Source organism: Galeopterus variegatus, unplaced genomic scaffold, assembly GCF_000696425.1.
Source record: "Galeopterus variegatus unplaced genomic scaffold, G_variegatus-3.0.2 Scaffold684, whole genome shotgun sequence".
In the NCBI taxonomy this organism is placed as follows: Eukaryota; Metazoa; Chordata; class Mammalia; order Dermoptera; family Cynocephalidae; genus Galeopterus; species Galeopterus variegatus.
The window spans coordinates 54,660-78,500 of NW_007726795.1; the positions used below are offsets into that span (position 1 = coordinate 54,660).

Consider the following 23,841-nt stretch of genomic DNA (forward strand, 5'->3'; position numbering starts at 1 on the left):
CCCCGCTTCCCTCCCACTCTGGGCCCACCTCAGGCGCAGCTAGTCAGCGCGCACGAACCACCGGACGCTTACTGGGAAGCCGTGTGGAGCCGGACCTCCGCCCTCGCCGGAAAGGTTGTCAGCAAAAATGGCGGAAGACAACCCACCGGCTGGACCAATCAGGAGGCAAGCTGGTCGTTAGGACCCGTGGGAATGCTCACGCGAGAGGAGAGTTGTAGACGGCTTCTGCGCATGCGTTCCCCTAATGGCGGGAAGCCGCTACTGTGGTCCTGAGACCGTGGAAGTTTGGGCTTCTGAAGGGCGGCGGGCATTAAATTCCACTCCCTGCGCACTAAACAGTGCTTTATTGGCTAATTTTCCTAACAGAGCGTTGTAAACCAAGGCCGGGGTGTCCCCCTGAGTGGTCTGGCTGGGGCCCGTGCGGCCTCGACCCCCTCTGGTCCGCGCTAGCCCTGCTCCCGCCCCAGCCTCCCTCAGCTTCGCAAGGCGAACTCCTCAGGCTGGGCCAGGGCCTGGGCTCCGAGGGAAGGGGGCCGCCTTCCCCTGTCCTGTGCAGTCCAGGATCTGGGGTTCGTTCACAGGGCGCTTGGATGGGGTCGCGTTAAGTGCCGTGGTTGCGAGGCTGCCTGTGTCACCCGCAGCCCTTGGCTCTGAGAGATGCTGGCCCGGCCTTTGGCCTCCTGCCCAGGCAACCGCCCGGCCTGGCTACGCTGCCCGCCGACAGACACGAGGAATCCAGGCCTTATGGGCCTCCCACAGAGATGGGACTGCCAAGGCATTGCTCAGGTCAGCCTGGAGGCGGGTGGGCGCGCACAGCGGGAGACTCAGACGGAAATGCCCTGTCTGAGTGCTACTGGCTCGATCCCACTTGTCATTTTTGTCTGGGGTGCTCAAATGTAGGGTTACTTGGTGAGAGGCTGGTAGCACTGAAAAGAGGACTGGAATCCCCCTCCACCACCTTTTAGGACCCACTCCCACCCCAGCATCCTTGACCCTTCCAGGAGCTGTGATCCCTGGAGGTAATTTCCCTTGTGCTTTTTTTTTTTTTTTTTTTTGCATTGGAAAACAGTGGCCGGTTACCAAAGTCCCAGGAAGTCACTGACAATCAATCATAAGTAATTAAAGAGGCAGCAAGGCCCAGGAGTTGCTAAAATCCTCAAGGTGAGGGTGAGGCCTGTCTACCCTTGAGTGGGAAGATCTGTTGCTGAGGCAGGCCACCTCCTGAGACCTGGGAAAAGCCAAAAGATACCCCAGCCTCGTGATAAAAAGTTTGGAAGAGTCTCTCACCCCCACCATAACTCTAGCAACTAGCTATCTTGCTACTACTCATTATGATCTAAACTCTCATGTTCATTTGGGAGCAAGTTCCTCCCCTGCAGCTGGCTTCCCTGAAGTGTTAGGTCTCAATTCCCCCTTCCCCACCCCCACCCTTTATAAAATTTCTTCCCTGCTGCCATCCTTTGTACCTCGCTCCTTGTATTAAGTGTCACTGGACAGGTAAGGTTGGCACAGCTTACAGGACAGATAGATCCTATCATGGTTGCCAGCTCCCTGGGGACTCCTTAGTTATTTGAGAGGCAGGAGACCCACTCCAGCCATTCTCCCTCCTCCTAATTCTGAAATGAAAGCTCCCCAGATCCAGCCTGAGGTCACTCCTCCAACCCAGCTTCTTTGGGCTGCAGGGTTGTGGGAAAATGACTGCTACAAGGGGTAGAAACTGACAAGGAGACACTGAGGGCCAGGCCTGCAGTAGGAGGAGGCATTATTTTGGGGTGGCTTCTCCCAGCTGTTTCATCTTCTCTTCTGAAGCTTTGTCTGGAAGCAGGACCTCCACAGTAAAACTGACCTTCTTGGCATGAATGAAGCTGTAGGTGTTGTCAAACCGCAAGACATCTGAGGGGAGGCAGAAAACCAGACATTCAGGCAGTTCTGACAAAGGGCTTAGGAATAGTGATTTTTGTTGATTTTTATTTAATGAGCAAAGCAGTGTGGTAGGTAATGGTGATGAAGGTAGCATAAGCAATGGTCTTTGATCTTCTGAAACATAGTCTAGCTGGGTTGACAGGATGTTCATGGAGAGGAAAAAAAATGAGACAGCACATGCCAAGTGCCAGATGAGTGACAGAGACAATCACATCTGTAACAGCTTGGAAGAAAAGGGACTGGTAGACCAAAACCATACAAAAGGCTTTTTAGAGGAGTTTGAGCATGAACTTGGATTTGAAAGGGGAAAGTAGAATTAGTATCGGCAATAGTATTTGTAATAATAATAATAATAGTAGCTATTTATGTATTGCAGCATTGGGTTTGTAATCTATATGTTATCTCTTTCTCACAACAACTCTGAGTTCCGCATTAGTCTTGTTTTATATCCAATAAAAAGGAGGTCGTGTGACTCTTGTGTCACACAGTGAAGAAATGATGGAGCTTGTATTTCTCCCTGGTCCACATTACTGCCTTTGTCTTGCCTGACTTGGGCCATAGAAATGTCTGGCCCTGTTCAGTTTCTTTCTTTTTTTCTGGCAGCTGGCCAGTAAGGGGATCTGAACCCTTGACCTTGGTGTTATCAGTACCATACTCTCCCAAAGGAAGCTAACTGGTCACCTGCTCTTGTTCAGTTTCTGACAAAAGGTAAAATGGGCAAACTTTTTAAACCAAGGATTTACACTGCAGGAAGATAAGGGCCAAGGATGCTCACTGCATCCCTGTTTGTAATAAAAAAAGATTGGGGAAACTCAAATGTTTATCAAAAGAGAATTGCTAAAACAATTGTTTTTTTTTTTTTTTTAAAGATAACCAGTAAGGGGATCTTAACCCTTGACTTGGTGTTGTCAGCACCACACTCTCCCAAGTGAGCCAAGGGCTGGCCCTGCTAAACAGTTTATATTGTAATCCATATGATGGAATACTATTCTAATAAAAAGAGGTTAGCGCCATAGAAATGACTGGGAAAACTGTCCACAGTATATCCTGAGGCCAAAAAAGCAAGTTGCAGAACAGTTTGTAAATAGTTTGTAACATTTTTGTTAAAATATATGTCTAAAAAACGTTTTGCCTTTACTGCTTGGTCTACTTACACTCCCACGTGGCTGGCCAAACCCTTGACCTTGGTGTTATCAACACCACACTCTAACCAAGTAAGCTAACTGGTCAGCCACCAGGTTCTCTTTGATACCACTCAGGTGCTTGCCCTAAAGGGAAAGCTTTCTCAAATTGTGATGAGTCTTACAATTTCAAAATACCTTCAAACATACACTGAATGACAGACATAATTCCTGTGAATGTATAGGTGTATGTATAAATGCTCTGTTTATTATGGAAACGTGTAATGCTTCTAAAGGGATGGAAATATTTGGTAGGATAATAGACAAGACCTGTTAGGAGTGGTTTCCTCTGGAAAAAGAAAATGGGCATGAAGTTGGCAGAGAAAGCTTCCAAGCCTTGACAAAGGAACAGACTGCTTTTATTATAACCCTGTTTCTTTGAGAAGTTGTTCCATTTTAGTCAAATACCCCTTCAAGAAAACTGAGTATGAAAACAAAAACACTAGCTCTGCCCCTTCCCTATCCTGGTCTTCTCTCATTTTTCCCAGCAAAAACAAAAACAAAAACAACTGTGTATTTAATCATAAAACTTAAACTTTCCCCTGTCCTGACCCTGAATAAAATGCATAGTTTAGACCAAGGGTAGACACACCACCCACTCTTCCTTTATGGTGTGAAGTAAGTATTAATTACTGATTTTCTCTCTGTACCAGAGATCTTTCAGGACCAATAGTCACTCTGGAAAAAGTGAAGCCACCTCTCTGCCTTGGATGACAGAGCCTTAGCAACCACAGTCATTCATGCTGGAGTAGAGATCCTTTGAGTGCCTTGTACCAAGTATCAGGAATGAGATGCTCTGCCTCGCAAGATATTCTGCCCTCAGAAACAAAGAAGGGGTTTATCGGAGGCACAGGCCTAAGGGAAGTGGAGTCACTGCAGCTCCAGAGTCTGCCTAGTTGGTTTTGACAGTAATCATGGACCCACAGAGCCCCCTGAGATTCTCCAGACTAAGGCTCCTTAACTTTTGTTGGGTAACTGACCCACTTGAGAATCTGATGAAAGCACACAATTTCAGACTCCCTGGAACCCATCATAACCCTTCTGGGGCAGTAGTTCCCAGTGAGAAAGGTACTGTTCTGAAGAGAGGGGAAAAGGGGTGGGAGGTGGGTGTAATCTTGCCTTCTTGTTTATGAATTGAAAATATATACTAAATTAGCTTCCTTTATTTCTTCTTTATATTACAGATAGATTATATTAGTTTTTAAATTATGTGTATAAGTGGGTTATATCATCTATAAATTTCATTTTACAATAGTAAGGGGACATTAGACACTATTTGTTATAAAAGGGGAGTGTTTGGTCTTTAGAATTTAGAACGACTGCTCTAAGTCCACAGACTGCAGATTAAGATCTACTCTAAAACATTCCCCTCGTTTTAAGGAGAAAGAAAGCCAAATCTAATTATTTAGAGACATTTGCTCAAAACACGGGGAGAGTTGGTAGCAAAGCTGTACTCAGAAGCCAGGCCTCCTGGTGCCTTCCTGGACTCTTTTTCACCCTAGCATGGCTTGGCAGTGCTGTTGAACCTTTCTATAGTGTTTAAGGTCTTCTGGACCACCTTCCACACTCCTGGTGGACAAAGTCCAGATCTTTTTTCTGGATCTTTTTGTTCCTAGTCAGGTATTCTATACATAGTAGGCCCTCAGTAAATATTAGGCAAGAGAAAAAAAGTAAAAACATTCTTGTGTCTCCCCAAATTCATATGTTGAAATACTAACCCCCAATGTGATGATATTATGAGGTGAGGCCTTTGGCAGGTGATTAGGTCATGAGGGTGGTGGCCTCATGAATGAGTTTAGTGTCCTGTAAAAGAGACATGAAAGTGCTTGCTTCCTCTTTCTCTGCATGTGAAGACACAGGAAGATAGCCATCTGCAAACCAGGACATGGGCCCTCAACAGAACTGAATCTTCCGGTGCCTTGATCTTAGACTTCCCAGCCTCCAGAACCATAAGAAATAAATGTTAAGCCATTCGGTCTGTGGTAATTTGTTACAGTAGCCTGAGCTAAGACACCTGGATTTCTGTGTTACCTGGACCCACATCAGACTCTGTGTGAAGGAGAAGTAAACCTTTGTGAAGCTAAAAAAAAAAGCAAAAACATTCAAACTTTGGTCCTCCTCCTCACTAATTTAGTACACTTGGATGAGGACCAGAGAAGCCTGGGAGGGGAAATGTGTTCTCACCATTGGAGGCTGGCACAGAGTTTTAATTTCTCCAGTGGGTGATTATGTTCCATTTTACAGGGGTCACCTGATTCTCCAAGGGCATTGCCTTCCCACAAGTGATCTTATAACCTAACACTGAGTTCTCTCTGGGCTTAGGTCTAACCTGAGCCATGGCCCCAGACAACAGCTGATCCCACCTCATTGTCTATACACCTGGGAAGGAGGAATGGATGCTGTGGCCTGATTCTGTTCCTCCTGGGAACCGGTAACAAGCAGATTCCAGTCAAGGCCCTGCAGGGAATTTATCCAAGAAGAGGTAAAATAAATTTGGAATTTGCAAACCTAAGCCTGATTATGTTAAAAAGCTCATGGTCCCTTCTTAGGCTATGTCCTTCAGATACTAAAGAGGAGATAAAGGGGTAGTGGGCAATGCTGAAAAATGGGTGGGGCTCTCTTACTGGCTCCTTAACCATGGGTAAATTACTTCCCTGGTCTGAGACTCTACTCTCTTTAACACGTCAAGGACAGATGTTCTGATCATCTCTTCGACAGTCTATGGTCAAGAAATCCTGGACCAGGACTCTAGGATTCTCTGGTGTCTTCTTTCTTTTGGTATTTACACAAGCTACTTTTTAGGAGAGATAACATCCCTTCTCTGTACCTCACCTTCCCCATCCATTAAAAAAAGAAATTCAAGCTTGTATGTATGAAGTGCTTTATCTTCTGTGGGTGACAGTGTCTGGGTTGGTGCTAAGCCTTATTCTTGCTGAAGCAGACAGTATACGCCTTCTCCCCTGGGACCTGGCTGCTCACTAACAAGAATACTCTCCCACCCAGGGAGCCATATTGTACCATAGAGCATCTGTGAAGAGGGGGTGTCAGAGACTGAAGGTTGCCTGGAATATGAGGGAGGAGGCAGAATCTAAGTTTGGTGATGGTTTGGACAAGCACAGAGGCCAAGACATCTGTGCGGCCAGTTCAGATCTCCTGGCGGTCCTGCCACAGAAATGGGGCACAGGGCTTCTCCCATCTCCCAGCATTATCTCCAGGATGGCCTTTCTGCTCCAGGCCTTCCCCTAATGACAGTAATGGTGGCTACAGTGTACTGAGTGTTTACTGTATGCCAGGCATTATGCTAAGTGCTGCACAGACCTTATCACATTTAATCATCAAGATCCCTGTAAGATTCCCCCATTGTAGCAATCAGGAAACTGAAGCTCTGGGAGGTTAAAGTCACTTGCCTAAGGCCATACAGCTAATCAGTGATCAAGTCTAACCCAGGTCTGATGGTAAAGGCCTTGCTCTCAATGGTTTTCCCCAGCCTCTTGGCTCTAATAGAAGGGAAACTAGAGATTTGAGTGTGTGTGTATGATTTTTCTGCTTATAAATATAGTACACGGTCATTGGAAAATGTATTATATTTGCAGAAATAGTGGAAAAAATAGAAGCCCTCTATAAGCATCCTGCCACCCCAGCGATAACCACTGTTAGAATTAGCATAGATTCCTTAGAATTCTTTTTTGTGTACACACTTTTTTTTTAATCAGAGTGAGTGTATATCATACATGCTGTGTTTCATGCTTTTTTATCTAACATGTATCAGACATCTTACATGTCAGTTATTCTCTTGAATGGGTATATGGTATTCCATCGTATGGACAGACTATAATTTATTTAACAAGACCTTATTATAGTCATTTAGTTTCTTGCCAGTCTTCCAGGCTGCTAGGAACATTCTTGTACCTATATCTTTGTATATTTGTGCAAATATTTCTATAGGATAAATTTCAAGAAGTAGAATTGCTGAGTGAAAGGGAATTTTAACCAACATTGCAAAGTTTAGTGAGGTTAAACATCTCTTCAAATGTCTATTTGCCATTTTAGTCTTAGTGTAAACTACCTGTTCACATTCTTTGCCCATTTTTTGGTCAGCCAGGAGATGAGTGAAGCTCAGAGGGCTCAAGGCTGGGCTTTTCAGTGCTCTGCTAACCCTGTGATCCTGTGCCCTCCCAGCCAGTTCTGCCTCTCTGACCTTTGGGGAAAGAGCATCCCCAGGAAATGTCTGGCCATAGTCACAGATCCAGTTAGACCCAGACCAGAAAGCAGATGTTCTGAACCTCTGTGATCACCTAGGACTGTGACTCCCCTATACCTGGGACTCCCAGGTCAGAGCCCCACCCTACTGTTAACCATCTGGGTTGCCCTGAGCAGGTCATTTCACCTAAACAAGCTGGGTCACATTGAGCAAGTAATTTCACCTTAGCAAGTCTAGTTTTCCTCTCTATGCAAGCGGAGTGTTGAACTAATGGAGTTCCACTTCTAGTTCTAACACTCTGAGAGCCTAAATCCACAGATGAAGAGGCACCTCACAGGCAGAAAGCTGGGCAGGGGCTTCAAAGCATTGCCAAGACAGAGATACTTACAGATGCCAGGATCGCTGCAGGTGAGGGTCCCATCCTCAGGGACCAGGTGGGAATTGTACCTCTGGTTGGGCAGCACCTCTGTCATCTCCCCTGCCCTCTGCCGCTCCCCCATCTTGGTCTTCAGGAAAATCCCAAAACCAATGTCCGCCCCATCCGACATGAACTGCCACCTGCAGGGGACATCCACCCATTTGGATGTAATTCTGTCTGTGTGTGCCCTTTCTGGGGTCCTGGCACCAGGGCTTCTCCCACCCCAGCCCACCCACTGGTACCTATGGAAAAAAGGCTCAGGTCTCCTGGAAAGGCCCAGGACCCTACCTGAGTACACAGCCAGGGAAGAGGATCTCATACTCCACTTGGTGTGAGGAGCCACGGGAAATTTGCACACTGTGTTCATACTGCTGTTTCACCTGGTCTCGCACATAATACTTCTTGGGGATGTCACCCCCATAGTTGATCTAGAAGTAGAGCACGGAGTGAGCTGGAATATGCACTTGAACCAGGCTTCCCTGTTCACCTCCAGCCCCTGGTGGCCCATACCTTGGATTTGCACTTGGGGTTTCCGTCAGGGTCAGTCATGGTGCCCCCATATTCTACAGGCACCTGGTCAGCACTGATATGTTTCAGTAAAACCTCCTTCCAGTTTGCTGGCAAGAGAGGGAAGGACGGAAAAAGACGGGTTACCATGAGGTAAGACTTCACCATAGCCCTAGCGGTCTACACTAAAGAGCCAGAAAAAAACCCACCCATTACTCTCCTCACCAAACACCAGCATCAGGAGCAGATGGTGTATGCATCGTACTGCAGGGGGATCAGGAAGAGCCATCATCCAGAGGATGGCCCTGCCCTGGACCACGAATCAGGAGACCTGGGTTCCTATTCTCACTGCATCTGACCAGCTGAGTGCCCTTAGGCACACCACCTCATTCTAAGCTTAGTTCCTCCTGCCCTGCAGGGTTATGGTGGGAGTGAAATGAACTAAGTACCTGAGAGAGCTCTGTAAACTGTAAAGTGCCCTACATGCATGAGAGTACATTATCACCTACAGGAAGGTGATACAAACATTGCAGTACAAGTAGGAGGGGAAAATGAAAGCGGGGAAGGGCATTCCATGCAGAGACAACAGCATGTGCGGCCAGCAGGAAGGCCTGAATCCACGTGACCTGACCTGGTCAGGCTAAACTCTGTGTTTGTCTTCTTCCCCACTTTCTCCTACACCTAATCATCTTTAATGGTAACTTAATGAATGAATGTATCCCTCTGGAGTGACTCCTTAAATGGGTTCCTTTGGCTATAACCCAGTCACAGTTTCACTTCTGTTCTGCTGTTTTCGGCTGTTTAGCTGCCAGATTTTGGCTCATTTTTTTAAATAACCAAGCCCTTTCCTGTCTAGGAGTTTAACTCTAGTGCAGCCAGTGCAGAGAACCACTCTCCACCGACCCAAATTTGTAAACAAATATCAGCCAAGTACAATATTTTGATACTGGAAACCTTTCCATGCTGACTGTGTAGACCATATGAAGGCAGCAGCTCCAAGCCATGGGTACAACCCAGTGTCTTCTGTGCTGTGCTGGCTGGAAACCCACAGAGACTGTTTAGAGTTTTGCCAGCCCTCAGAGTTTAGGGACTGGAGACCATGTAACTCTTGGGAACACAGTGTCTGTGACTTGGTCTTGATTTAATCTGTACTGCTAAGCTCCAGTGACCAGCCTGGAGTGAATTTCTTCCCTCTGTTGAAGACTCTGTACCCTCCCAGCCAGAGGCAGGTTTGGTTGAAAGAGTTTAGGTGTGGGTAAGGGAACAGACTGAGCCTCCTACACAGCTCTGCTGCCAGGGAACCAAAGCGCCTCTTGCACATGGTGGGTGGCAGCAGCAGAAAAACCAAAAGTCATAAAAGCCTTTTGCTCAGATTTTATATTTCTTCCCCCAGTTCAGCTGGAGAGTTGGGATAAGGCCAGGAGGATTCTTCCCATCTTACAGAGAGAGTAACTGAGGCAACCAGAAGCAGAATTTATTGCTGCCAGAGCTAGGACTAGAACCCAGAAGTCCTCACTCCAACCCCCAAATCTCACTAGCGCACATTTGGAAAATTTCCATTTTGGGGGGGTCGAGAGGGGGCTAGCCAATACAGGGATCTGAACCCTTGACCTTGGTGCTATAACACTGTGCTCTAACCAAATGAGCTAACCAGCCAGCTCAAAAAATCTCCACTTTTAATGTGTCCCCTAAAGGTAAACATTCAGAAACTTTCAGAATCCCTACTACCTACTCCCAAGTTCAACTCCATAGGTTGCATCAAGGCTTCCAGGAGCCTATCCCGATCTACCCTTCTAGCCTTTTCTCCCACCACTCCACTTCAAGCAAAACTGAACTCCTGCCTGCCCCTGGCTGGCTTGATTGCTGTGCATCCTCCTTGCTGGGTTTTGGGTCACACTTTCCCATGCGCCCTGATGTTCTCCCTGCTTCCCTGCATATCCAATCCCTGTTGACCTGCTTCTCTGCCAACCTCATTAATCACTTTTTCTCAGTCTCCCTAGTGGGCTCCTGTTTCTCGACCTGCTCTTCAGCTTGGATATTCCCTAGGGTTCAGCCTCTGTTCTTCCATGGGCTGTTTTATCTACTCTCAAGGTTTTAGCTGATGCCTTTATATGATAACTCCCAAATCTCCAGACTGAAGTTCTCCCCTTAGCTTCAGCCCCAAGTATTCCCAACATCTGTACATCTCACAGATTCTTTCTCAAATTCAACTTCAAGCTTGTTCAAGCTTATTCTTCTAGTTGTTTTCCCCAGTTGAACTAATCATCATCTACTCAGTCATTCCTGCCAGACACTAAGGAGTCATTCTAGATTTCTCTTTCTCCCTTAATTCCTACATCCAGTCCTTTGAGTTCTGCAGTTTTTCTTCCTAAATTAGTCTTAAATCCATCCTCTCCTCTCTATCCCTATACTGCCACTGCCCCAGTTCAGGGTTGCAACGCTTCTTGCATGGACAACAGTGGGCAAACAGGTATCTGTCCTTCACAATCTTGCCAGTACAATGTCTCAGTATGAAAATCTGATTGTAGTACTCCCATGACAAGAACTCTGGTTCCCAGTAGCCTGCAGAGTCATGACCCAGCGTTTCAACATGGTCTCCTGGATTCTCCTGGTCCTCCAGCCTCATCTCTTGCCACAACCTGCCTCTCATTCCATAACAACTGCCTGTGCCTTGCTGTGTAAGGTACTTCTTCAATGCTGTTCTTTCTGCCCAGCAGCTTCCTGCCTTACCCCATCTGGCTGACTCTTACTCATTCCGCAGCATGCAGCTTAGGCCTCACCTCCTCTGTAGCTCAGGTGAGGTGAGTGCCCCTGCTCAGTGCTCCCACACCCTTTGTGGTTTCCCCCTTTCTTACATCTATTATATCATGATAAATATCTGTTTGTGTGTCCCTTCCCTGAGAGGCTGAGAGCTCTTCAAGAGCCTCTGTCTTATTCATCTTTGTAGATTTGGCATCTAGTGCAGAGCCTGGCACATAGTAGGTGCTTGTCAAATGAAGCTGCTCCTAGTTGTCCCCAACTGAAAGCAACCTTGCTCCTATGACCTACGTGGCACCCTCTCTATGCCTTTTCTAGTGTCTTTTCTTGTGTGTATTATAGCTTTCTCTACATAGGTCCTCTCTTCTGTTATATTATAAGCTCCTTGAGGGCAAGGACTGGGGTTTCATTCATCTTTGAATCTACATTGATGAGTCCAGTGCTTGCTTTTACAGTGTCTGAGAGAAAGAGTTCTTATGAAAACAGACAGGAAGGCCCTAGCTCTGCCCCAGCTTGGTCCTGGGTCCCACTGCTACCAAACCAGCAGAGGGAGCCTTCACCCTGGTGGCTCTGGTCATACTTCTAAAGCCCAACCCAGTTTGGGTCACAGACCATCCTGTGGAGTTGAGAAGAGTCTGAGCCACTCACCTCCCAGGACCATGATCTTCTTACGAGTGTCCTCACTCAGGAAGGGTTTAATGAGGTTATAGGCCACAGGAAACAGCTTGGGGGCTGGAACAGAGACCAGGCCATGTGAGGAGCAGTGTCTACTCTGTCTCTAATGATGTCCTCTGTAGCCCCCCACCTAATGTCGGGCCACATATTCCCTAGTGCTATGGAACCCACATGGGCAGCCCAGGGTGCGAGGCTCAGGACAGGCATCTTGTTAAGGTCTGGCTTCTTCATCTGTACAGTGGGTATAGTCAAATATCTCTTCTGATCTCATTGGGCTGGGTGACTCAAAGGAGCTAACAGATACTAAAAGCTCTGTCAATTGTAAAGTGGTCTGCATATGTCAAGGGTCAGTCTTCCGAATATGTCCTCAGACTCCTCCTTTAGCTCACTCTGTTTGACTCTCCTCAATCTGCTCCAGTAATATTTTTAGCCCCTCGTTCCCATTTGGCTTCATCACAGGAAATTCCCAACTTACCTTTAACAACAAAAAGACGCTTCAGTGTTTCAGGATAATTTTCCTCAAACATGCAGAGAAACTGTGGAAACAAAATCACTCTGATGCCAGCAGGCTCAGACCTCTATGTCAGGGAGAGAGGTCCTGCTTCCTCCAGACCAGACTCTGCCTCCGTTGCCTCACCCATCCCACAGGGCAGCCTGGCAGAGGGGCCCACTCACCCCACCCACTCCTCCTCCTTACCCATGCCCCTCACCTCTCCATAAGCTTCCACAGCAGGCTTCCAGAGATGCTTGAGGCCAAGCCCCTCACAGTCATAAATCATGGTGATGGTCTCCACCTTCTTCCCCAGCTGCAAGGAACAGAGAGCAGGAAGCCATATGAAGCTGCCCCACTACAGAAGCCCACCCAGGTTCAGGGCAAAGGCTGACTGCGCCATGCACCTGGAGCAAGCAGGTCAGGTCAGGGCTGGACCTAGGTTTTCCAGATCAAGATAATCAGCCCAGGCTTGACTTGTAGCCTAGGCATGTCACTCTTTCTGCCTAGGTGTCCATGTTCTCATCCAGGAAACAACTGTGTGGATCTAGATTACATCTGAGGTCCCTCTGCTCTGCAGTTTGGCCTGGCAGCTTCCCTTTTCTCTGATCACTGTAGGCAGCACCCATGTAGCTCCTGTGTGGCCACTTCTCTCTCTATCCAAACTAAGCCCTTCCGGGTGCATCTACATCTAATGCTTCTTGCAGCCAGCCCCCCAGGGTTTGTGCACACAGTAGGCTCTCAGTGAACATTTGTGGATGAGTGTCAAAACATTACCGAGCTTTATCACATCATTTCACTGGATCTTTACAACTGCTGAGAGGAAGGAAAGAGAAGACCACAGTGGTGGCTCCAGCTTGTTCTTCAGTCTTTTTTGTCAGTAAAGGAATCAGCTATCTATCTTTTTTGAATACAGAGTTAGAGAATCACAGAATCTGAGATCATCTACACGAGCAGTACCCAAATATTTGTGCAAGGATGGATTGGTCCATGACAAAGATTTCACTGGCTCCCAGATAAATGAGAAAAATAACAATAATGTAGTGAGTTTTTCATGAAGCTGGAAGTATTCAGTTTAAAACACTGCCTTTTTGGGCTGGCCCGTGGCTCACTCAGGAGAGTGCGGTGCTGATAACACCAAGGCCACGGGTTCAGATCCTATATAGGGATGGCTGGTTGGCTCACTGGCTGAACATGGTGTTGACAACACCAAGCCAAGGGTTGAGATCCCCTTACCAGTCATCTTTAAAAAAAAAAAAAAAAAAAAAAAAAAAAAGACTGCCTTTTTCACCCTGAAACAATAAAACTTCTTAAAGAAAACATAGGAGATACACTTCAGGAAGTAGGACTGGGCACGACCCCAAAAGCACGGGCAACCAGAGGAAAAATAAACAAATGGGATTATATCAAACTAAAGAGCTTCTGCACAGCAAAAGAAACAATTAACAGAGTTAAAAGACAACCAACAGAGTGGGAGAAAATATTTGCAAAATATACATCTGACAAAGGATTAATATCCAGAATATACAAGGAACTCAAACAACTTTACAACAAAAAAGCAAGTAACCCATTTCAAAAATGGGCAAAAGAGCTAAATAGGCATTTCTCAAAGGAAGATATACGAATGGCCAACAGACACATGAAAAAATGCTCAACATCACTCAGCATTTGGGAAATGCAAATCAAAACCACACTGAGATACCATCTCACCCCAGTTAGGATGGCTAATATCCAAAAGACTGTGAATGATAAATGCTGGCGAGGTTGCAGAGAAAAAGGAACTCTCATACATTGTTGGTGGGACTGCAAAATGGTGCAGCCTCTATGGAAAATGGTATGGAGGTTCCTCAAAAAATTGCAGATAAATCTACCATATGACCCAGCTATCCCACTGCTAAGAGTTGGAACCAGCCTTAATGTCCATCATCAGATGAGTGGATATGGAAAATGTGGTATATCTACAAAATGGAATACTACTCTGCTATAAAAAAAAACATGAAATACTGCCATTTGCAACAACATGGATGGACCTAGAGAGAATTATATTAAGTGAAATGAGTCAGGCACAGAAAGAGAAATAGCACATGTTCTCACTTATTTGTGAGAGCTAAAAATAAATAAATAAATACACAAATAAATTACAATTCCTTGAAGTTGATATGACAAGTGAACAGATGTGAGGTTGTTGGGAGGGAGGGGGGAGAGGGAGGGGGGAGGTTTCGGTAATGGGCCACAATAATCAACCACATTGTATATTGACAAAATAAAATTAAATTAAAAAAAAAAAAGACTGCCTTTTATCCCGAGATTATGCCATTCGTACAGATTTGGGTTTTAATTATGGCAATAATGGATAATCTTTTTTTTTTATAAGTCCTTACTTGGCAAAATAAAAATTCGGCAACATTATGTCAGCCTCTAAAACTTTGAACTTCACTAGTCTAGGAAATCTAAAAGTTTGGGCCTTACCCTGAAGCTGTGCTTAAATCTCTATGTGATGTCCCTACTTCCGCTTCAATGCCTTTATCATGGTCAACTTATTTTCAACCACAGTAGTCCAGTCACCTTTGTGGTCTGGCGAGCACACTCCTGCAGAAGCAGCTCACAGTCCCGCATCTTGGTCTTGAGCAGGTCCTGTTTGGTGGCTGAGAACAGCAGACCCTTGGCATCCAGAGGTCCAATGATATCGTACCAGACTGGGCAGCCATCCAAGTCATAGCCACACATGCCCCCTGACAGATACTGTTGAACCACCTGAGCAAAGACGTAGAGGAGACACCTAGTCAACAGGCCCATGGCATCCACACATTCCTGGGTCATTTACTATAGGTTCCCCAGTATCTCCTTCCACATCCCTCCCCTGGGTGCCAATGGATAGCCATTCTGGGAACCATCAAGGCTCACTGGCCTTGAACCTCTTCTCTGAGAGTCACAGTCCAACAGACTCAGGACACAGGCCATGGGTCTAATAGGACTAACATAGGGAGGGGGCAAGATAATTTGTCCTCACCTCTGGAGGCTGCCAGCTAGTGATGTTGTCAATGTCCTTTTGCTTTCGGAACTCCACATGCTGCAAATATATAATCAGGAATTTTAAAAAGCAGGAGTGGGGTGGCTTAATAGGCATCTAGCAATAAGTGACAACATGAACAGACCATCAGACTAGAAGTCAATAATCTAATAGTTGCTAGAAGGCAATAGGCAGGAATGGAAAAGAAGGCCCTGCCTGTTTTAGAGGTCTCAGCAGAACAGATTATCACTTCTGACTGGCCCAGAACTATGAAAGCTCTGTGTTTCCAGGGAAGAGATTGCACTTTGTCCCAGATGAATAAGGCAACGGTGGTCAGCTACTACTCAGCTATGCCACACAAGCCAAAAGCTACAATCAGGGTGGGTAGGGGTGGGCAAAAGAAGTCCAAGCAAGGTGTGATTCTGATGGGGAGGAACTAAGGCAACAGCGCAACAGCGGGATTTGGAGCCAAATGGATCTCACCTTCCGGAGCATGGCCTCTGACTTCTGCAGGTCAAAGCTTCTTGCTGTAACAGGGAAATGTGTTCAGGGTTAGGCCAGCAGACTGGGTGTCCAATGATGGGGAGATTTCCCCATTCCCATGGTGGGGCCAGTTCCTCTTAGTCGTCTCCCCAGCTGACTCTCAGATCATCCCACATGCAGAAGAGAATATGAGGACCTTCACTGAGGGCTTCTATAACACCACAGCCCCAAGTTTGTAGGGAGAGCAGGTCAAGGTTCAGGGCAGTTGGGGGCAGCAATGCAACTTCAGGGTCAAAAGAGTTTTTAATCTACAGAATGCAACCAGATGAAGGGTCATGTCTCCTCTCAGGGAAAGTGAACCCTGGACATCCTCTATCATTTGGTATTCCCCTTTACACAAAGTTTATTTCCTCCACAGTCTAACATCCAGTCCTGAGAACTTGATCCACAGTTGAAAGATGAACATAGCTTCCCTGTTATCTGGGGCGGAGCCAGCAGAACATCCCAGAGGAATAGAGGGGTTGACAAGACTCCAGTTAACCTTATGTCCTCAAGGGACCCACGCATACCCTAAAGGAACACAAAGGGCCCTCCTGAAAAGTTTCAGAATTCAGATTCATGTGGGCCAACTCTATTTTATCAATGAACCTCACCCAACAAGTTGTCCTGCTCACCTGCTCCCAGGTAATCACAGCTGCCATTTACACTCACTTCTCACTATTATATTGAGCTCAGATCCACTCCAGAGACTATCAGAGAGTAGGGTTGCTTCCTCAACCACATGAGAACCCTTCTGATACTGGCAAATTCTATGTTGTCACCTGAGTCTGCTCTACTATCATGTTGCCCATCCTTGGAACCTTTAACAATTCCTCACAGCGTGGTTTCAAGTCCATCCAAATAACTCCCCTTTGAATGTTTTCCAGTTTGCCAGTGCCCCTCTTAGAGTGTGCTGTCTGGAGCCCAGCAAGGCACCAGTGTTGTCTGAGAACTTTTTGGCAACAGTCACACCCTTAACTCAGGTGAAGCTTATAGTCAACTTAAACCCCACCCCCACCCCCGCCCAAATCCTTTTCACCTCTGTTTCTACTAAGCCTCCATTCCATATGTGGAGAGGTGGAACTTTAGATCCTTTTCTATCAAATTTCATCTCTTTACATCAGCTTCATTTCATCCTTTAAAAGGTTTTTGAGGTCCAGATTCGAACCAATTTTGCCATCTGACCTATGAACTGTCCCTCCCAGCTGCATGTTCTCTGTGAATGTGATTGGCATATGGATCTGCTGACAGCCCTGGAACCTGGGCCAGGCAGGCTGCCCTCTGGACTGTCACCGGTCCCTTAGTTGTTGATCTCTGGGAGTAGCCGAGAACATTCCCTGATTCTGCTGTCATGAAATCCAGTTCTCTCTCCTGGGCCCAGCAGGTGCTTCAAGATATTTGGCCAATGCTGTGTCCATCATCGGTGCTGGACACTGGCAAAGCTGAGCAGCCATCACTCTTGGGAAGTTCCTTTCGACTACCGCCCTTCACAAGCATTCATGGCAGCATGGGGCAGCTTTTAGAGGAATATAACTTGGGTTTGCATTCCAGCTCTTCTACCTTCTCTTTTTGACCTTGGACAAGACACTGCACATCTCTGAATCATCTAATAAGCTAGAAACACTTGGAAGATGCAAGGCGACATCCTGTCATGATGGGGGAGTTAGACCATGAAAATGGGAGTCTTCCATAGGAAGGACACCCCTCCTGTGAGGAAAGCCCTGATCTTCCTAGGAAACAGGAGCGGTGGTTAACTGTGAGCCCCCTTACCTCAGGGGGAGGCTCTCCAGTTAACCCTTATCTTCCAGGATCCAACATCAAGGGTCTTCTGCAAGGGTTTTCCCCGAGTTGCCACTTGGTCCTGGCAGTCCCACACCTCATGCTCCCCGCACCTGCTGAGTGAGGCCTCTCCAGGGCTCCTGCTGCCATGGTCAGGGGCAGCTCAAAGCATGGCTTGGGCCACTGCGAGAGAACCTGGCCTAGGAGCAGATGTCCTGGGTTCTTGTTTGCCCGCTCCCTAGTCCTGTAAAATGCATAGACAGAGCTGCTCTGCCTCCCTCACAGGGTTTCCACCACTTCCTTATTTTATCTTTTATCTGACCCTCCTTGCTGGGGTGCCAAAAGCTCAGCCCCAGTCAGGGGGAGTTTGTGGGGTCTTGTATACCTGCTCTCAGTCCTGGGGCTGGCAGAAAACTGAACCCCACATGGGGGAAAGAGGGAAGGAGAGGAACCTGGAGCTCACATCTGGGTTAGAGAAAGACATTCTGTTGGTGCATGGCTTGCAAATGTCTCCTTTAGAATCAAAGAGAGGGCTGGCTGGTTAGCTCCGTTGGTTAGAGCATGGCCTTGTAACGTCAAGGGTTTATTTCCCAGTATCAGCCAGCCGCCATAAAAAAGAGAGAAAAAATTTTTTTTTAAAAAAGGCAACAAGGGGCCGACCCCGTGGCGCACTCGGGAGAGTGCGGCGCTGGGAGCGCAGCAGCGCTCCCGCCGTGGGTTTGGATCCTATATAGGGATTGCTGGTGCGCTCACTGGCTGAGCACGGTGCGGCCAGTCACCAAAAAGACAAAAAAAAAAAAAAAAGGCAACAAGGAGCCAGCCCATGGCTCACTTGGGAGAGTGTGGTACTGATAATATCAAGGCCACAGGTTTGGATCCCTATATAGAGATGGCCAGTTAGCTCACTTGGGAGAGCGTGGTGCTGACAACACCAAGTTAAGGGTTAAGATCCCCTTACTGGTCATCTTCTTTTTTTTTATTTAAAAAAAAAGGCAACAAAACCCTAATTGAAATTCATAATAGGGTCTGACCAGGCCTAAGCTCCTGCCTAGGAAATGTGAGGAACAAATGAAACTTTCTCTGTTTTAAGAGGCTGTGCTTGGCTTCAGGGGCATCTGTATCTTCCTGGAAAGGGTGCTGGAGCCCTAGGTTCTGCCCTGATTCTGCCTCACATTACCTGTGCACCTCAGGTAAGTCCCCTCCCCTCTCTGAGCCTCACTTCTCATCTGGCAAATGACGATGCCCACACTTTGTATTCCTGGGAGGGGGTAGGATGTGCCTGATAAGTGTAATGGCGAGCTCTCAAGCCTCATGCAGAGAGGAGGTTACCCCAGAAGTCAGGAATAGGGAGTGCCTGGGAGACAAGCTGCCAGGACCCCAGGCCAGCCTCTTCCTAGATAAAAGAGAGCTGCGTTGCTGTTCAACGACTCCCTGAAACCACTCTTCACCTAACAGCAGCTCTATAGTTTGATCATCTTGCAGCTGGTCCTTTAAGGAGGCCAGTGTCCTCCCACTCTCTCCACCCACCCACTTCTAGCTAAAGCCTTTCAGCAAATGCTGGGCCAAAATTTCCTCCAGCCTGGACTGACTCCACTGCCACCTCCATGCTTCCCCTCCACCCTCTTTGGGCAGGCTTGGTCGGGGGGGAGGATAGAAGCTTTTTTGGGAAAAAGGGCAAATGACACTTTCAGAGGCACATGAGGCCCCACGTGGCTCTCCTGGATGCACCTGCCCCCAGGTGTTTGCTAGCAGTCCCTCAAGAGCACACCAGCTCTATTAGATTTCTGGAAAGAAAAAGAAAATATATCTCTTCACTTGTCCCAAGACTCCTAAGGCACGCATGTGTGTGTATGTGTCCGTAAGTAAGTAATAGGGCATGATTTTTAGTATTTGGGGATATGATTCTACACCACAATTTAAGCTCTATAATCTAACACAATGGAATTTTCTTTATTATTTCTGTGTCTGGTAATAAAGTTTCTATACAGAAACAAAAAAGTGTGTCAGAAGAACTAGGGAGGGTGGCACATGATTCGAATCACAAGACTGGAGAGGAGGGGAAAAAAGGAAAGATTTCAGGAGTTGGCGGACGGGGCTGAGTTTGGCCATGATGCTAGTAGAAACGTGTGCATGTCATCACCACACAGAGCTCTGTTATGTCATGTCTTGTAACAAGCAGGGCATCCTGTCTCATCTGCCCTCCCAGAGGAGGAGCCTAGGGGAAGTGTCTGTCCCTGGCCTAGGTGCCACAGCCAGGCCAGAGCAGAACTTGGGGTTCTGGAGCCTGGCGGTGGTTTGAGGAGAGTTTTATCAATGTGGTTCGGGCTGAGCTCCCCATATTCCATTCCCCAAGCACATTACCCCCTCCTTCAAGCTGCCTAAATTGCTGGCAGCAGGCGGCCTGCCATCCCAACAGGACAAGAGAGGGCCAGCCTCTCCCAGGGGCCAGGGCTCTGGTTTTAAACTCAGCTCTGCCTTCACCTTCCCACGTGGGTAGGGCCTTTCTGGGCTTTTCCTCAGCCCATTTCCCCACGTCCATCAGCAAAGATTTATCGAGGGGACTGAAAGGGCGCAGGGCTGAGAGTCAGCAGACCTGCACTCTGGTCTTCTCTCTGCCTCCGGCTTGCTCACAGTATGACCTGGGGCAAGTCATTTCACCTCTCTGAGTGTCTATCTATCCAATAGAATGGGTGAGGTTATGTAATCACCAAGAGCCCTTTGGGCTCTAAACGTTGAACACTCTAGATTCTCAGATTGCCAGGGGCAGGGTTTCCAGAGGACGCCATTCTGTTACCCAGACTGATCCCCTGCCCCAGACTCCCGCAGCCCCTCTTCCCTCACCTCGGAGCCAGCGCAGGAGAAAATAGTCATCTGGATTCGGCAGGGTGGGCAGCACATCCTGGACATTCTCCCGAAACTGTAGGGAGAGGCAGCTGGGTGAGTGGATGGTCCCACCTGACTGCCCTCTGCCCAGGACTTTCCATAGGGGCCTTTGCTGGATCTCTCTTTAAGACGGCTCAACTCTGCAGCCACTGGCCGAGCACTCAGGCTGCATGGGGCACTCTGTCCTGCCAGGGGGTGCCAGGTAGCAGGGGATGAGGGAGAAGGGAGTAAGCCCCCTGCCCCTGCCTCTCTGCGAGCACTTCTACACACCAGTCTGGCGAGCAAGCAGATGTGTTCCCAGATAACTGTGAGAGTAGGCACTTTGGCACGTACCACAGTAAAAGTTGTCAGTTTACATGCCCCATGTGCCCAGCATTGATCTTGGCACTGTATCCTACTCATTCCTTACTCAAAGTCTCTAGAGGTATTACTGTCCCCATTTTATAGATGAAGGAATTAAAGCTCACAGAGGCTAAGTAACATGTCCAAGGTCACACCGCTGGTAATTAGCAGAGCTTGGATGCAAAGCCAGGTCTGTCTGAGTCCAGAGCACACTCTCTTTCCACTGTGGTGCTGGGGGAGCAGAGGGAAGGAAGAGAGTGGTCTCATATGGCTACATATACAAAATGGCACTTGAGCTGGGCTTGAAGGACTTCAAAGGGAGAGGGAAGTGGACAATCCAGGTCGAGGGAACAGTTCCATCAGGAAGCCATGAAAGGGGAAAGTGCAGGTAGTGCCAAACAAGGGAAGGGGACAGTGACTCCAAGGGACAGCCACACCCACCTCCAATCTCTGACTACCCTGTAGGAAAGCAGGCCCCCATGTGCCCTCTCGGAGTCTCCTGTTCCCAACCACTCACCTTTCCCTGGTCGCTGACCTACAGGACAGCCCCAGAGCGGACCAATGGGGACCAGCCACCTCTGCCCCTTGCCTAGGTCAGCCAAGGACTCAGACCATCCCACCCCCAAAGCAGCTCCCAGTGCTCCAGAGAAACTGCTCCTCCTCACTGCAGACATGAAGCCACCCCTCACCAAAGACCCTACCCATCCCCTGGTCTCCAGCTTAATACCACCTAATCCCTTCTCTGCCTGACTTGCTTTGCAGGTCAGCAGTAAAATCTGAAGCCTCCCTATCCAGCCTTCCCGCGATGAGGGAGGCCCAGCCTGGGACAAAGCCTACATGAGGCCAGTGCCTCCCCACTGCTGCCATGGCAGGAGACATCTGCATCCCTGCCCCAACCCCCTCCAGCAATGGAAAACTGCCCAGCTGTGGAGCGTCCAAACCGTGGGGCTGGACCAAACTGGCTTTGGAAAGGAGAACAGCCGACCTCCCCTGTCCCCAAAGGCGGGGGAGAAGAGGAGATTCAGATGTTGGGGAGGGCATTTGAAACTACTCAAACCAGCCCTCAAACTACTGCTCCTGCCTCCTCTGCCCAGGTGCCAAGGCAAAGCCAGCTTATCTCTGCCTTCTGAGGAGCATCAGCCTAAATTCCAAGCCAGGCAGGGGTCTGGATTGCAAGACAGGGGAGGACTGGTCTCAGCTCAAACTAACCCCAATCCAGTGAGTCAAAGGGGTGGTGGGGGTGGGGGTTGGAATTCGCACACGCTGGCTCTCCCTTCAACATCATCTGGTCCAACCTCCTCATTTCATTTCATCAAGGAGCAAACAGAGAAGGACAGGGTTTTGCCCAAGGTCGTACAGCGACTTGGTGCCGGGTCAGGGGCTATCCAAGTATCCTAAGGAGCTGTCCAGGGCCTTGTCCACCGTGCCACTGCTCGAGCAAGAGGAAAACCTCCCGGAAATGGGAGGAAACTTGGGGCCTTGCCCCTGCCCCTGGGCACAGCTGCCAGGCCCGAGGATGAATGTTGCCTTTGTGCCCTCAGCGGCCTCCGAGAGCTTCCAAGCAACCACTTCTTCCCAGGTGGCACCACCAGGGCTGCTCGGGGCTGGGGCGCGGATGGCCAAACTTCCCGGGGACCCCTAGGCGGGCGGGGGGAAGCAGCAGCCGTCTGCGGGGTGAGGCCCAGGCAGGGGTGACCCGCGGCTGCTCCCTCCGCCCACCGCAGACAGTCCCTCGCCCCCACCCAGCCCCTCCGAGTCTCGCTCTCTGGAGAGCGATGGCCACAGCTCCGGGCGGGATGAGGACTCACCTGGGCCAGTGCCTCCTTCTGTTTGGAGCTCAGATCTCCGACTCTGCCGCTCATCGTGGCTCAGGCTCGGGCGCGGCGGTTGCGGCAGCCGATGGAGCACGGACTCCTTCGCCCGCGCGGGAGTAAAGTCCCAGCCTTTAGCCCGGGCCACGGGGCTGGCGGCCAAGCCCCGCCTCTTAAAGGACCCGAGGGGCGGGGTAGCGAGAGATACGCTGAGTCGCTGAAGGCTCTGACGCGCGCCCCCTCCGCCCTCCCGAAGTCGGGGGCCTAGGCACAAGGCGAGCAGGAGTGGCCACCGGGACTGAGGCGGGTGGTCATCAGAAGAGCAGAAAGACTGAGTTTGGGTCCCACATTTACCTTTAGTTCACAGTGTGACCTTGGGCGAGACACCTGAGCTCTCTGGACCTGTTTCCCATGTGAACACCGAAGATATTGAAAGGTGCAGAGCTCTTCTAAGATCAGGACCCCTTAGTGCAGGACCTCTCCCCTCCTCCAAAGACGGTAGAGAGCTTGCCTGGTGCCGCTGTGTGTTGTGATGTCCCTTAACCTAGCCATCACACTGTCCCTGGGAACTGTGGTATTGACCATTCCTCTTTGGGGCCCTGCCTTCCTCCTTCTTGTCCTGCCATCCGTTTATGATGACTGCTGCTAGCCCCAGCTCCGGGCCTTTCAGTGTTGACAGCCTTTCACCTCCACCTGGGGAGAAGGCAGGGTGAAGAACAGGGCTCCAGGCTGAGGGGCAAGGAAACACAGACCCCTCTCTCTCCACCCAGGGCCTGTCCTGTGCCTCTCACCTTCCCTGCTCTCCAAGAGCTATGCCTACGTGCTTACACCTCGCTACGTGGAGGAGTGCTTCCTCTCTGGAAATCAGAAGACTTCAGTTTGAATCCCACATCCATCCTCCACTTCTTTCTATGAGACTTCAGCAAACCACTTCCCCTCCCTGAATCCCAGCTTCTTCATTCTCCAAATGCGGGTGAAATCTGGACTTCAAGTCAGCAAGAAGCTAAAGTGAGCTAATACATAATTCACTTAGTGCAGAGCCTAGAACAGGGGTCACATCTTGTAACCACTTCCGAGTCTCCTGCGCAGCCCCCCTTTGCTGCCTGCCTGGCTAGGCTTCAGCCTCTGGGTGTGGATGGAGGGTAGACATGGAGGAAACCACTGTGAAAGCAATGGCCCAGTGAAAGCAGGCCTGCTCTCAGTTTATCTGCTTCCCCGGCTCTTGCCCAGGGGCCAGAGCTGTGGGTTCCCATGTAGCTGCAAGTCTGACTTACAGGATGGATGCTCCAGCAGATACAGCCCAGCAGCCTCCTCTCCAGTCTGTGCCACCTGACTGTCCAGA

At 48.8% G+C, this 23,841-nt stretch overlaps 1 protein-coding gene across 2 annotated transcripts; it reads right to left on the minus strand.

Annotated features, from left to right (window-relative positions):
* Positions 1–325: 325 nt before the first annotated feature.
* Positions 326–22,662, minus strand: SEC14L2 (SEC14-like 2 (S. cerevisiae)). Of its 2 annotated transcripts, XM_008571351.1 has the most exons (12): positions 22,497–22,662; positions 20,305–20,380; positions 15,646–15,689; positions 15,163–15,222; positions 14,718–14,906; positions 12,373–12,468; positions 12,138–12,198; positions 11,636–11,719; positions 8,234–8,340; positions 8,012–8,151; positions 7,694–7,863; positions 326–1,893 (listed from the first exon to the last, which is right to left on the minus strand). In XM_008571351.1, exons 1-12 carry the CDS (start codon positions 22,548–22,550, stop codon positions 1,763–1,765), a joined length of 1,212 nt encoding a protein of 403 aa, XP_008569573.1. In that variant the 5' UTR covers positions 22,551–22,662; the 3' UTR covers positions 326–1,762. The 2 variants fall into 2 exon arrangements, with proteins under 2 accessions (XP_008569573.1, XP_008569574.1); XM_008571352.1 differs by lacking the exon at positions 20,305–20,380 and having other exon boundaries at positions 22,497–22,553.
* Positions 22,663–23,841: the final 1,179 nt, after the last annotated feature.